This window comes from Lacerta agilis, chromosome 1, assembly GCF_009819535.1.
Source record: "Lacerta agilis isolate rLacAgi1 chromosome 1, rLacAgi1.pri, whole genome shotgun sequence".
NCBI classification, from domain to species: Eukaryota; Metazoa; Chordata; class Lepidosauria; order Squamata; family Lacertidae; genus Lacerta; species Lacerta agilis.
The window spans coordinates 48046536-48061146 of record NC_046312.1 but is presented as its reverse complement, the minus strand read 5'-3'; the positions used below and the strand labels follow the sequence as shown (position 1 = coordinate 48061146).

At 43.1% G+C, this 14611-nt stretch overlaps 1 protein-coding gene across 6 annotated transcripts in view; it reads right to left on the bottom strand.

Moving 5' to 3' along the window:
- Nucleotides 1-828: 828 nt before the first annotated feature.
- The window catches only part of PACSIN3 (protein kinase C and casein kinase substrate in neurons 3), a 28279-nt gene continuing 14496 nt past the window's right edge, over nt 829-14611 (bottom strand). For 3 of the 6 annotated variants that reach the window (XM_033148591.1, XM_033148611.1, XM_033148600.1), the window contains exons 2-11: nt 10593-10693; nt 9800-9956; nt 7940-8175; nt 7191-7346; nt 6278-6453; nt 5572-5692; nt 5005-5138; nt 4196-4261; nt 3579-3739; nt 829-1153 (exon numbers count right to left, since the gene is read on the bottom strand). In XM_033148591.1, coding sequence (XP_033004482.1) covers nt 1038-1153; nt 3579-3739; nt 4196-4261; nt 5005-5138; nt 5572-5692; nt 6278-6453; nt 7191-7346; nt 7940-8175; nt 9800-9956; nt 10593-10646 — 1377 coding nt within the window. In that variant the 5' untranslated portion in view covers nt 10647-10693 and the 3' untranslated portion in view covers nt 829-1037. The remainder of the gene's footprint in view (nt 1154-3578; nt 3740-4195; nt 4262-5004; nt 5139-5571; nt 5693-6277; nt 6454-7190; nt 7347-7939; nt 8176-9799; nt 9957-10592; nt 10694-14611) is intronic. The other 3 variants (XM_033148629.1, XM_033148620.1, XM_033148639.1) reach the window with 3 other exon arrangements.

Sequence of the window (14611 nt, the reverse complement as noted above, 5' to 3'; positions counted from 1 at the left end):
CAGCTGCACTCCATATTTCAACAGACTTGCACCTGTCGCAAAACTTCAACCCCGAGGTAAAGCATGTTTGCTACATAGAAGACACCCACTACAGCAAGTGATCTTTGCAACTTGTTGCAAGATTGCTGAAGACCCGACCCAAAGTGCTCCACTGCCTAACAGTGGTGCTCTGTAAAAATAGCTCCATGGGGCATGTGAAGAAGTGAGGCAAAGGCAGTTCTTCGCAGTCAATCTATTGTAGGCTGAAATGCTGTGCCATTCATTCTGTGCAAACCTTCCTTGGGTGGTTCTGAACACCACTAGCACCTCTTCTCACAACTATCCTAATGCAGCACAGGAGGCACACATGTATAGTTGATGTACATCTGTTACCACAAACATAAAGCCTATTTGAGTGCTTTCCATCTAATCAATGTGACTATACTGAAGGATACTATGGTTTGTCCTGTAACAGTCATCTCAGATCCTAGCTGCACTTCTTAACAGCATAGTTTTCAATATCTTGCTTCCATATGAAGTCAGTACTGCAAACCTATAAACAGATTCAGCAGTTGGGATAGGAGCTTATGTAATACAGTTACTAGACGGGTAGTTGGGTGCAATTGAGATGGCTAGTTTGACCCTTGCCTTGGACTAAGTTGCAGGAGAGTTGCCATTCCACAGTAGGCTTCTAACTATCCTTTAATATTTGTTTTTAGAGCAATTGCTACTTATTCAGCTGGCAGACAATAAGCTTGTTGGAATCGCTGTACAGAAGAGGAAAGGAGTTTGGGTACTTTGAGCTTTACGGGGCGTTTTCCACCTTCTATTCCATTATAACACAAAGGATTCAGAAAATTTTATATAACTTTATTAGAAAAAAAATCATCACCATAATTCTAGATGTTTAAAATGAAGCATTGGTTACAATAAGAGTGTCCTCAGAAAGTTCCAGATTCTTTTCATGGTTTTTGACGCAAGTTGGAGGCCAATGATTTGGTGACCTCTGGAGAAAATGCTTGCAGGGTGCACACCTTAAGCGGGAAGGGAGGAAGCAATCATGAAATGACTTTCTCAACATAATTAGCAGGATATAGTCCAACCTGACCGGTCTGAAGCCGGCCTTTGCACCAGCCCTGTTCATCCTCTTCACTGATCTTCATGAGCTCTTCACCTAGAGGAAGAATAAATCTCAGAATGAATAACAAGGCAAGGTTTCATTGGTTTAGACATTCACTAAAATGAAATGAGACTTGCTTGCTTTCCCCTTCTGGCTTCCAGAGATGCTGGCAATGCACACAAGTGGAAGTGAAGCTAAGGTTGAGATACCATGCACAATTATTTAATAACAATTCCACTGAAATCTCTGTGTCTCATTTCCAAATGAGTTTAGGGTCAGTGTTAGCCTTCATTCTCCATACAACTATATTATAGTGGCCTACTAGAACAAAGCCATTATTGTACAGAGAAGCATCTTAAAAGCTCTTGGGCATTAGCAGCCAGAAGATGCTTCCTAGACAGTGATACCCTCTCCAGCTTCCCATGTCATCTCAATTGATTCGTGCTGAAGAGTCAACCACCATGCAGAATTCACACATTAGTGAAGTTAAAGACCACCTGAAAGGGGTATAACCATCAAGAGAATGCCTTTTTAAAAAACGCATCAGCACTTGCTCCAACTTTCTATTTAAGGAGAACAATTTAAAATATCATTTCCAGCAACAAAAGGAAAATAGTGCATCAGTTCAACTGACTCAGTGAAATAACAAATTATCTGCATTAACTATACAAATGCATGTTATTGAAGTATTTAAATACGGAAGAGGCGCCAATGGGTTTTAAAAAGGAGTGACGCGGTTCCCATAAGCCCTTGGGTATACACTACGACCCTGGCAAAGCAAAAAGAAAAACTGATGAATTGTTCTTTGAGAGAGATCAATAAATTCAGCTCACATTATATGCAGTAAGCTAGATAAACCACAGCAAACCAAGTATTGAAAGCTCAGTGTCCCTATCTTCATAGACATATTTTTTAACTTTTTATGCTTTTACTGCTGCAAACTGTTTTGATATAGTGGTATACAAATATTTTATAAATAAATAAGACGTGATAGGCAGAAACAAACCAGGATGGTACCTGGAAGGATTTTTCACAAACGATAAACCAAAAAGCAGTTTGGATCTACTTCTTGTACTTATTTCATGCTACAGATATTCTTGTAGTACTCCTGTTTTAATTAGTTACTACAGGCAGATCAAGCAAAGTAAGTTGGTACTAGAATATTTAATGTTTCATGCAAACCCAAGTGCTGGGTTTTGAAAGATTTTAGTACCTGTAAAAAAGAAAAACAATCACATTTCTGCAAAATACATTTTTAAAGCATGAATGAAATCCCCAAGATCCAGATGGCCCCTATTCCTATATGCTTCCCAGTAGATCAGGCTGGTGGATATAAAACCTATTTTAGTGTGGGATCGGATGACCACTAACCATAAGGCATCTATTTAAGTTTACTGTGTTGTGGCTCTGGCCATGTGGCAAGTCACTAGTCCCAGAGCAAGGCTAGCATTACCATGCTCACAACCATCCAGAGAAACAGGTGTGTGATAACGTTCATTTTATGTATGGTGACAACAGATGGCTGCCTCTCCATCTGGGTTGGCATATAGTGCTGAAAGTTTATGTTAAATCACTGCTCAGTTCCAGAATTTGCCAGCTTCTCATGAAAGATTCCTGCTCCCAAGTTCCCTTTTATGTGTTATTTTTCAATATGCAGCTCTGGTTTCATTGCCACTGAGCAAGGGAACACAGTCCTGGTATAGCGAAGCGAAGCATTTTTGGCCATTTGGCATGGAAAATAAATGGAACACAAATGGCCAGGCCCAGCTACATACAGGAAGTCTCGGGAATAGCAGTAGGAGATCCCTGGATGCTAACTCAGCAGTGGAATATTCAAACATGGAACTTGGTGCTAATGGAAAAACTGACTCACGAATTACATGCCAGAAGAAACGAACAACCAACCAACAAGTTTAATGATATCTGGTCATGTTTTATTTCAGATGTTGAGTCAAAAGTACAGGATTTCTGCCCACCTGGAACGCAAAGACTTCTATGGAAAGACAATTTGGGATGAGAATTGCACATATCAGATATGGGGAATGTAGGGGGGGTAGGACTCTTCCCTATCTTCTGCCACTATATTCCTGTATCTACAAAACTTAATAAAAGTATTTTTAAAGAAGGAATAGCAGCTTGAAGTAACGGCCATCCTCCTTCGGTGTCTCGTAGCACAGAGCCCACAATGGGAGCAAGTCCATGCCTTTTCCTGTGCCTTTGGAAGAACTTTGAAATAATTTATCTATCCCCTGTTTTTCCCAGTAGTTAAAAAGTGCCCCATTAGTTCTTTCTCTCTCTGCAGTTTCTTAGCATGCTGCTGACCCCTTTCATAAATGGCTCGGTTTACTATAGGATTCTCTCAGAAAACTCAAGTGTTTGGCAAGAGGCGTCCTGGGGCCATCCAGGTATTACTGGAAAATTTCCATCCATACCCCAAAAACACACTAGCAAGCAAGTTAGAAGATTAGTGCATTTGTACCTGCTTTAAAGCTCAGCTCATCAGCCTCTTGTCCTGCGTAATCATACAGTGCTCGCACCCGCACGCCTGGTACCTTTATGTCATCCTCATGCCCATTGACCTCTGGGCGCTTCTTGGGAGTGTCCTCATCCGACCACTCTGAGATTTCTTCTTTCCCTCCACTGTTCAAGGGGATAGGGGAAGAGGAAGAATGGGAAAGAAAGGCCATTTAAAACCCAAAGTTCCTTCTTTATTTAAAGGGTCCCATTTCCAAATCATGCATCTTTCTAGGAAAAGAACAAATAAGAGGAAGATGCAAAATATGAAAGGCAAAGAAGTCACCATTAGCCCGGGGGGGAGAGAGAATGAGAATGAGCAAAACAGCAGGTCTTCAAAAACACAATTTTTCCAGTAAACTTGAACAGTTCTGGAAATTGAAATTAAAATCCCTAAGTGACTACAAGCAGGGTAGAGAGATGGTGGTCTATTTGGAGAAAGCTAAAAAAGGTGTCTATTTGGGAGAAACTGAAAAAGAGTGCTAACACTGCTCATCTCCTTAACTAGAAAGTATTAAGAAGCTACAGCAAAGGAAAAGCAAAGAAACAGGTACCCTAAGTGGTCTTAAGTTTCATACTAACTTCATACAGGCCGAGGCCTTCAGGGTATCATAGAAGTGACTGTTTTGCTCCTCCTGGCATGAATACCTGTGGATTGGCAAACAAGCCTTTTTAAATCGAGAAAAGGGCAAGGTTATGCTGCAGAATATCTACTGCCGGTGATATTCGTGTTAACAAAAGCAGTCTCTACATTGCAGTAAAGGTTAAGATAGGAATTTATTATTTCCTGTACTTGTCTTGTGTTTTCCTTCTTTGTAATCTTGTGCCAACAGCCACGGGACCAGCATGCTCAGTATGCCATCTGGTTGGGTTTTGGATGCACAGCACCCAGCTACCAACTTCACTGTAGAACTAACATGAACTATTTTGAGTAAGAAGGGCCTGGCTAGCTGACATCTCTCTTCATAGTGAACAGATGCAGATCAAGAATCCAGAGCTGCCTTTGTTGCAGCTGGAGGAATCTTCTTCTTTCCCCGAGATCAGCAACAGCTGGAGAGGAAATCCTGCCAGCATCCTCACTCTGAGACTAATGGGTGGAACAAGCAGAGGCAGAGCTACAGAGCTGTCAGGGCGGGACAGAGGAGAGGCACAGTGCCAGTCATAGCTTCTGCCCTTCCAGCTGGTCTAACAACAGCCCTACATTCCATTAGACTATGACATTTATCTCAAAATTTGCAAGGACCTAGCCTCTGTATGCTCTTGTTAATGGGAATTCATATTCTCAAAGGGAAGAGGAAGGTATTGCTATACCCATTTTTGATGAGTCAGCCATCCTGCAATAACATTGCCCTCTCTGCTCTAGAACCCAAGTGTTACAGGTTGCAGCTTGCCTTTGCTTTGTCGGTGTAGGGGTCTGTTTCACACCATCACCTGCAGGCACAATGCTAGTCAAAGTCACATCTTCACTGCTTTTCCCACTTTTTTCCTTCTTGCTGATTGCCCTCTGTGTCTCCAAAGACCATTCCTAGAGGGGAGAAATTTATCAGTCCCTAGTTCAAAAAAATATTTCCGAAGATTAATTGAATGCTTTCTCCCCCCCCCAAAAAAAAATCCAATGCAGACAATGGACATCCTTTATGTGGGGGGGGGGGACTTATTGCTTATTTGCAGAACAAGGTCCCAGCTTTGATCCCAGACAACTCCACTAAAAATGGATCAGGTTATACCTCTTCATGACACCCTGGAGTGCAGTGTAGTCAATATTTGGTTAGACTGACAAATGCTCTGGGCTGTTAGCTTTGCATGTTCCTATCATGCCGGGTATATTATGCATCTCATTTCTATTCCATAGAGAATGGTGAGTGCTGATTTCAGCAGGATGATACAAGACACGACTTACTTTACAATCTAAAAGGGGCAAGTTCCCTAGTATTTCCCACCAGAGAGAGATGGCTTACCTCAAACTGAGGCCAGTTCATAGCCATGCCTGGTCCATGGGTTTGACGCCACCACTTCAGGTCCTCTTGGTCATCTGCAGCCATTATTCCCTGATACAAATCCCGGTAAAGTGCATGGAAGCTGCAGGCATGAAGAAACGCACAACAAGCATAAGGGACTCTGTTTGGAAAGCTACAGGTGAAACTCGAAAAATTAAGAGTATCGTGGAAAAGTCCATTTATGTAAGCAATTGTTTTCATTAGCTACTGGAGTTTAATACATGGGATAGACTCATGACATGAAAAGCGAGATATGTCAAGCCTTTGCTTGTTATAATTGTGATGATTATGGCGCACAGCTGATGAAAACCCCAAAGTTGAAATTGTTAATTTGGGGTTCTCATCAGCTGTACGCCATAATCATCACAATTATAACAAATAAAGGCTTGACATATCTCGCTTTGCATGTCATGAGTCTATCTCATATATTAGTTTCACCTTTTAAGTTGAATTACTGAAAGAAACGAACCTTTCCATGATATTTTAATTTTTCGAGTTTCACCTGTACATAGGCATGTAGGAAAGGAAAAATAGAAATATGTTCCTATAGTACAAGGAGATGTAGCCTTTCAAGGGGGGGGCCTTAAATAATTCTCTTCCCATAGGATGCAATAAGGGCAGAGAAGCCCTCTCTTACAAACAAACAAACAAACAAACAAACAAACACCTATCATTGGTAGACAGGTTCAGATGGTTGTGCAGATCCAGGAACATCTCTTTGAAGAAACACAGCCGTTTGCATTCTGCTTCCTGACAGCCCTCAAAGACCTGTTCCATGTCCTCCATATACCGAGGGTTGTAGCGATTCAGCTCATCCAGCATTTTCTCATACTGATCCTTGCACTGCAGGGAACCAAAACAAAACATTTGTGAGCTGTTGAGTGCCTATAATGCTCAGGAGTATTGGGACCGAGGTGAGACCCATGTTTCTTGCTGGTTACTCTTAGTTTCACCAGTTGACTGAGGGTACAGTAACTGACATACAGCTCTCTTCCATTAACTTCAGATCTTCATGGTCATGAGCACCGTTTCAGTTTAGGGGCTCAACAGGGCCTTGATGCTTTCTGAGTTCTCTGGTTAGGGGGCAGCAAACATTGCAGCCAAAGGCAAGGGCCCATCTGCTTAAAGGACTATCCATTGAAGCACTGGGCTGCCTCTCCACCCACAGAATTTAGTCAGCGAAAAAGATCCAAAATCAAGCTTGTTTCTTTTATTTAATTTTTAAAACTGCAATGGCACTTTTCTGGTTGGTTACCTAACAAAGCAGTTTACAAACAGTAAAATGCTTTTCAAAACACACAAAACAATTGTACAAGTATAAAATCACATTGTATACAAACATGAAAATAAGACAAAACCAGCAATTGCTGCCATCACCTTTCAATCTTTATAAAGGTCTAAAAAAGCTTTGAAAAGTCTGCTTAAAAGAGATCTGTAACAGAGCTTGCCTAACTATTCCCTGGCACCGTTCCATAGGCAGGTGGGCCACCACAGAAAAGGCCCTGGTTTTTGTTCCTGCTTTTAGGACTCTCATCTTAAGGGAGTCAATGGCCAAAGTACCACCTTCCAACATTACCTACCTTCTCTGCTTCTTGAGCACACTTCTCGACACGCTCCTGCAGTTTACGCATCTGCTCCTGCGACACAGAGGAATCGGCTTTGGCATGATTCTCACGTGTCTGTGCCGTCTTTTCCTCCTTACGAGAACTATGGTAATTCTTTTTCGAAGTTTCCACCTAACAGAGATATCATATGGAATAAATGTATCAGCAGTGTTATTTCCCATCACATACAGAGACAAGCAGAAGAAGAAGAAGAAGAAGAGTTTGGATTTGATATCCCGCTTTTCACTACCCAAAGGAGTCTCAAAGCGGCTAACATTCTCCTTTCCCTTCCTCCCCCACAAAAAACACTCTGAGGTGAGTGAGGCTGAGAGACTTCAGAGAAGTGTGACTAGCCCAAGGTCACCTAGCAGCTGCATGTGGAGGAGCGGGGACGCGAACCCGGTTCCCCAGATAACGAGTCTACCGCTCTTAAACACTTCCTAACTTGGCCATCAGCATGTACTAAAGGGAAGACTTCTGTTCTGCATTAACAGGAACAGACACACCAATTTAGCAAGCAGCAAAGTACAATTTAAATCTCAACACTGCCTAACCTATGACCAGCAACATGAGGCTGGACATACACAATAGGCTGACTGAGCTGTTTTGCCATCTGTTAAGTCCCAGACCATAAAGCTGATTAATCAACTAATTCCAAGGGTGCCTATCGAGATGTTTGATATTCTGTTTATTCCCCCATCTCCTGCTTGCAACTTCTTACTCACATCCTTCAATTTTTTAACCCAGGGCTTCTGGGCCTTGCGGAATCCATCCTCTGCTTCCTTTGTCTCCTTGAAGCCGCCCATCATCTGTTTATGGTAGGCTTCCTTCTGCCAGGCCTTAATCTTGTCCGAGTCTTCAGCAGCCAGGCGGTTCCGTACTTCCAGATGGATCTCACTAAGTTTGTCTGCAGCTGTCAGGAATGCATGCCAGGCTTTTTCCAGTGTGCCATATTGAGGGCCTAGATGAACCAGCAAAGATAACATGGCAACGTAATTATGCAAGTACAGAAGGAACCAGGTTTGGAAGCCAGGCTTTGTTTGTTACCAAAGTCATCTATCTCAAAAGTACATTTACTGCTCAAAAAGAAAGAGCTGCGTGGGAGGAACACATATTGATAGTAGTGTCAGGCAGTGCATTTGCCTCCTACAGAAAGTTTGCTGAGCTCAACCCTAGGTAACTGCAACCAGAGCGTGTGCCAACAAACTTCTGCTCAGTCTCTGTTGCATAAAGACTGGATTGACTCCCCATCTTTATAATCCAAGAAATGATCATCCAGATTTGTACTGGGAGTCCTCCAAACTGCACCCAAGTCTCTCATCGCCTACTTGTTACCATCACACATAGCCTTCCTAGTACACTGTGCCAGGTTGCTTTTTTGCTCCTCCTACAGGTCTTTCTGTTGACCAGATTCTGTGGGCTGATGAATTCTTCTGACCTGTGTGGCACTTACCACTCAATTAATGGGACAGCAGCTGAGAGCCATGAAAGTAGAATTGTTTTCCCCTCAGAATTCATCCTATAGATGAGGGATGGGGAATCGTTTTGGCCCAGTGGGTCAGATGGTTATCCATGCCCCCACTCCACAAGCCAACTTTTGACTGGTGGGTGGATCAACCCACCTGTGAGGCAGCTGCCCCACTCACCTGTCAAAGTATCTTGTGAACCACAGCACAAGGGGTATTCCCAACCCGATGCTTGGTAAAGTTCTGAGTTTAAGGCTTGCAGTGTTGCCTCCTTCAGGGATCAGCTCCATGGGTCATGCAGCCAATCAAGCAGGTTTGAACTCAAGTGTCCAACAGCTAAAGGGAAATGACTTCAACCATGCTTTCTGCAGAGATCACCTGCATGATTGAGTTCTCCACAGAGAACTTGGTCACACAGCTGATCCAGTTGTGTCTCTATCTGCCCCACACCTGATGTCACAAATGGGGGCAGGTGGGTGTGGTTTGGGGAACATGGCCTTGAGGACCAAATCTGGCCAGTAGGCTCCAAAGACCTCACCCCTGCCATAGACTTTCTGAGAGAATTCCCACAAAACTAAAATCCTTCATCAGCTTTACTTGTTTTAACAAAGCCATTTCTTGTATGGTAATTAATTTGAGGAGATTCTTCCACAACAACAGTAGTGGAAAATGGAATAACACATTTATTTAAAAAAAATATTAATTAAAAAAAATATTTTAACCACACAATAACCAACACTTAGAAGAACAAACATTAAAACCAAAAAGTTTTTCCCATAATACACTTCAAACTAAATCTAATCCTTTACTATATCCTTGCTACATCTGGAAAGGTTTCTGTCCTCTCTCTCCCCTTGGTATTTTTTAAAAAACAAAAACATCCTTAAACATTCCTCATTCCTCTCCAAATTTATTAACTTTTTGTTTTCCCTGCCTAACCCCAAGATACGATATTATCTTGCTCATGGTTGCCAGGGCAGCACCTCTATTTCATTAACTCTTAACTGAGGGGGCAAGCCAACTCAAAGTGTTCAGGTCTCCCTGCATAAGACTTCAAAGTGCCCTCCTCCCTATAGAGACAGGAGTTCCATCCTGAGTGATGTGCTTTCTCTACCGTACCCTTCTCCACAGCAGTCCTCCATTTGCGGGACCAGTCTGTTAGCTGCTGTGCATAGCTCTTCTCAATTTTGGCTCTCTCCTGGAAGCAGGAGACAAGGTCGTTACACAGCCGGCTGCCATCATCCACCCGCTTCACTGTCCGCTTGTAGTTGCCAGGCTGAAATTAGATTAACACCATCAGTCATTCTTGCACACATCTCAGATATATCTTTAGGCAGAACAGGCAAGCCTTTTGAAGGCTTCTGAGCTCTAGGTTCACTCCCATCCCAGGACCTCACCCAAATTCTCAGCTGCAGCAAGGAAGGTGGGGCAGTAACTGGCTTGTCTGTTATGGACACACATTCCAGGGACTATTCTTATTACAGTGGTGCCTCGCAAGACGAAATTAATTCGTTCTGCGAGTGCTGTCGCATAGCGAATTTTTCGTCTTGCGAAGCACCAACGGGGGAATAGCGGTTTGACCAAAAAAAAAAAAATCGCGGAAATTTTTCGTCTTGCGAGGCAAGCCCATAGGAAAATTCGTCTTGCGAGACAGCCTTTCGCTAGCGAATGCCTTTCGTCATGAGTTTTTCGTCTAGCGAGGCATTCGTCTAGCGAGGTACCACTGTATTCAGCACTAAGGATCGTGGAACCATTTTAAGAAGGGGCATCCAATGACAACTTGTCCTAGGCTTGCTGTCAGTACTTCTGCCAGGAGGTACTGAAACCAAGGTTGATTTAGTATTTCTTAGCACATCCTATGTGACTCTAGACAAAAGGGGACCCCTTTTACTTCCATCTTGCCCTCTCTTACCTCCCAGAAACTGCCAGTGGGTGCCTCCCCACCAGTATCATCTTCTGATGACATCACTCTGGTTTCCTTGCAGCAGAGAATTTTTGCAGATTTTGGAGCAGCTGGGAAGAAAAGCAAAATAACTGTATATGTAGCAGAACATGGCAATTCCGATGAGACACTGAAAATTAGAGTCATCCAAACCCAAACAGGCTAGCCCCATTATATAGGAATACTGGTCACTATCTACAGGGGCAAGAATGAGGTAGGCCTTTTGGTTCCTTGTGGGGAAATCTTCACATACAAGTACCACTAGTAGCACAAAGTACTTACAGGACAAGTTTTTCCCCATAATGCTGGGAGGAGTTGGGTTAGGGCCAGACTGGGACATGCCCAAGTGTACAAAGGCACATTTACCCTAGCTGCCTACTTTTCCAATTCAGTTCACAGTCAGGAGCGTGGGAGGCATCTCTGGTAAGGCATCTCTGTCCCAGGGGAAATATTTTGGAAGCTGCTCCTGCAACAGCTGAATCCAATGAGGAACACTGTATATAGATTTTTAAAGGACTAGATGTGTCGTTTCAGTACATCCAAGCCCCTATGTAATATTCAAAATTACTACCTTGCCTACAAAAAGCTAATGTCATCAGTCATTCTCCAAGGTTCTGCAGTCTGCCTTGATTCTTATGATATTATCAAAGGACTTTTGTTTGTTCCCTTTCTGGAAGGAAAAGAACTTACCAAGCTGTTTAGCGGAACGAAATAATATTGTCAGCGCTTGAGCTCATGGGTTTAAGCAGACCAGAGTTATATCTTACCACCACAAGAGTGGCTACACACTGTTACACATTTGCTTACTTTTTCACCCTAGCAGCCTCCAGTGGCAGACTTTGGACTCTCAAATTTTAGTGGCACCTGGCACCCCCCACCTCTTGTGCTCTGTCCTATAGCATTGTTTTTGCGCCCCCTGCAATGAGGCACCCAGTGTGACTGCACTGGTCAAGCTACCCTAAAACCACCTCCTCAGTCTCACTTTCCTACATATTCACTGGGCAATATTCACATGCTTATCTAGTCACTGCAATTCTAGTAAGACTGTCAGTGGTCTCAGCTGGCATGCATGTAATGTATACAGCAAAAATAGAGGTTCCCAGGCACCCTCCGCAGCCTGTTTTGGTGACAGAAGGATTCCATTATCATAGCTCATTATAAAGGTTAGCTCATGGTTAATGACTGATGGACATACTTGACTGTTGCTCATTGCCTCTTGCACATTCCTTGCTATAAAAAGCTCCCCCACACCCTGGAAAGGTATCCAACTTGCTCCCATGACAAGGCAGAGCTCCCATGGCACAAAGGACTGGGTTTCATCCTCCCTTTAAACGCTTGTGGCAATAGTTTCCGTGATACTGAATGCTCCGAGAGATCCTTAAGAGAAAAGCTGACACCCAAACAGAAGGTGATTAAGCCACTGCTACGTTGCCACATCGGCCCTCTCCTGTTACGTGGGAAAGTTTTTAAAATGCATGCTCCTGGTTTAGGTATAGAAAACTCTTAACAGCTCACCTGACTACCAAGGAAGTTAAATCAGCTACCAAGCAAGCCCAAAGACTCTGTCCCAACTAACTAGGCTCACTTTCCCTCATACAAGTTTTAAGAGTCCCAGTTTCGTTACAGATTTACATACCCAAACACAAGGCTGCCAGATACCAAGGGATGGGAGGGACCTCTCTGGGTTCTTAAAAAGTGCCTGCTTACTGCACTGGAGAAAGTGGAGTCAACACAGCTTTGTAGCCAATTCTCGTTGGCCTGACTCAAATACAGCTACTGCATCTGACAACTAAGAAAACTCTCTCACCCAGAGTGTACTTCTCAGTTTCAGCAGAATCTAGGGAGGGGCACCCTCAAATATAGCAACAGGAGCAGCTACCCCCTGCAATCCAAGGTGTCAACTCTCCAGCCAATATACTGGAAATATGCCAAGTCCTAGTGTAAAAAGATATTATCCCAGAGTCAGGACAGCTGTACAAAGCAACAGCTCCTCACCAACCGGAAGGAGCCAACACAAACATGGATCCCCTTGTCCAGGCAGCACTGGCCCACTGCCCAGCTCTCCCACCTGCCCCAATTAATCTGCCTGACTTCCTCCTCTGGGCATCCTACAGCCAAGATAAAAATGATGCTTATTTATGGTTTTAAAAGATGCATCTCATTTTTAAATAAAAACAACACTCCTTGAACAATAAATATCCTTTGGACAATCAAAATTCAGCTTTGAGTCAACAAGTGATTTCTTCTATCTGAAAGGCTAGGAAATGAAGTTTACCCAGCTGGATTTGCTCCGACTGGGCCCCAAGCAATGCTGCAAACTTCTCCAGGCAGAATATATATATTGACTTATGCACAGCACCATGTGGGGATGCTCATACAGGGACCACTCAAGTTATTAAACACATCAACACAACTGCCGATTCCTTGTGAGCTAAACTAGGGAGAGTCCAGAGTGTAATAATTAAGAAGTCAAGTTACTGTAGGAGTGACCCATGGGGTAGCCCAGTCTTTTTGTTTTTGTTTTAACAGCTTAAATATACTTGTTTGGGAAAGGTTAACTCCTCTACAGTGGATTGAGTCTCTCTAACTATAGTAATTGTGCCCCTCCAACACCCTCCTCCCTCTCAAATTATAAGCACTTTCTTTCTGTCTGTGGGTTTCTTTTGTTTTTTGAACATACAAACTCTAGGTCCAAGGCTACCATTCTATAATACCAAAGTCACAATAAATATAGTCCTGAATCTGCAGCTCAGGGGTTATTTAAATGATTTTAAGATGCCAAATCAAACAAATTAAAGCATCTAGTTCTTCAATTTCTAGAGTTAAAGCTGAGAATGTTTGTGTTGGGAGGCAAATTTAAAAGGGGGGGGGGAATTCCCCATTACTTGAATTATTTGACCTATAGCTTTGAAACATATGGACTGCTGTCATCACATGCCCACACATTCCAGGAAACCTGGCTATAAATTATCCACCTGTATAGGTTTACTGAAAACAGAACCTCTCCCTGTGCACCACCCTTCAATACACCCAGGTGGTGCCTAGGCACCTGAGTGGAAGTTTAAGAAAAGTGCAACCACCTGAAGCTTTTCCACCAACAGGACCACTCAGTGCTTCTGTGATTGACAGCAGCACACACCAATAGACAAGCTGCCCACAGGGGTATCCAACCTATTGTGACCAGATAAAAGCTAATGTATTTTATTACCCTATGTTGCATCCAAACATGCAGCACATCAACAAGTAGAGGTAATCTTTACAGGACTTGGGGGTCAAGGTCCAATTAGGTTAGTCATCTGGGATAATCTCATGTTCAAGTGTTTCCAAACTGGAGTAAGGGATCCAGCCCGACATGGTTCTATTTAGGACCCGCAGGACCCTCTACCTACTCATTACTTACTTTCTCTTCATAATTGAGGAATATTTTCTCAATCACTCCATTGAAACCACATTACCCACAGTCATTATTATACTATTAATATAAATTATTCTGCAAATAAACAAGAATAAAGCCAGCTTTCAGCAGACCTCTGGGAAAGTGGGTTCCAAGACAAGAAACCTTTCCAGGTCTCTGCTGTGTTCTCTATCTTCCCTGCCACCTTGTGTCACAAGAAGACCTGCTTACAATACAGTGGTACCTCTGGTTACGTACTTAATTCATTCCGGAGGTCCGTTCTTAACCTGAAACTGTTCTTAACCTGAAGCACCACTTTAGCTAATGGGGTCTCCCGCTGCCACTGCGCCGCCAGAGCACGATTTCTGTTATTATCGTGAAGCAAAGTTCTTAACCTGAAGCGTTATTTTTGGGTTAGCAGAGTCTGTAACCTGAAGCGTATGTAACCTGAGGTACCACTGTACTAGGCAGGATGTGAGCACAAGTGACTGAGCAAAGGCCACCAAGAGCTTACGACAAACTTTGTGGTGAGGAGCAGAGACTGTTCAGCATCAACTTCAATTATAAATAATCTTAGTTTAGATTTTACAAAACA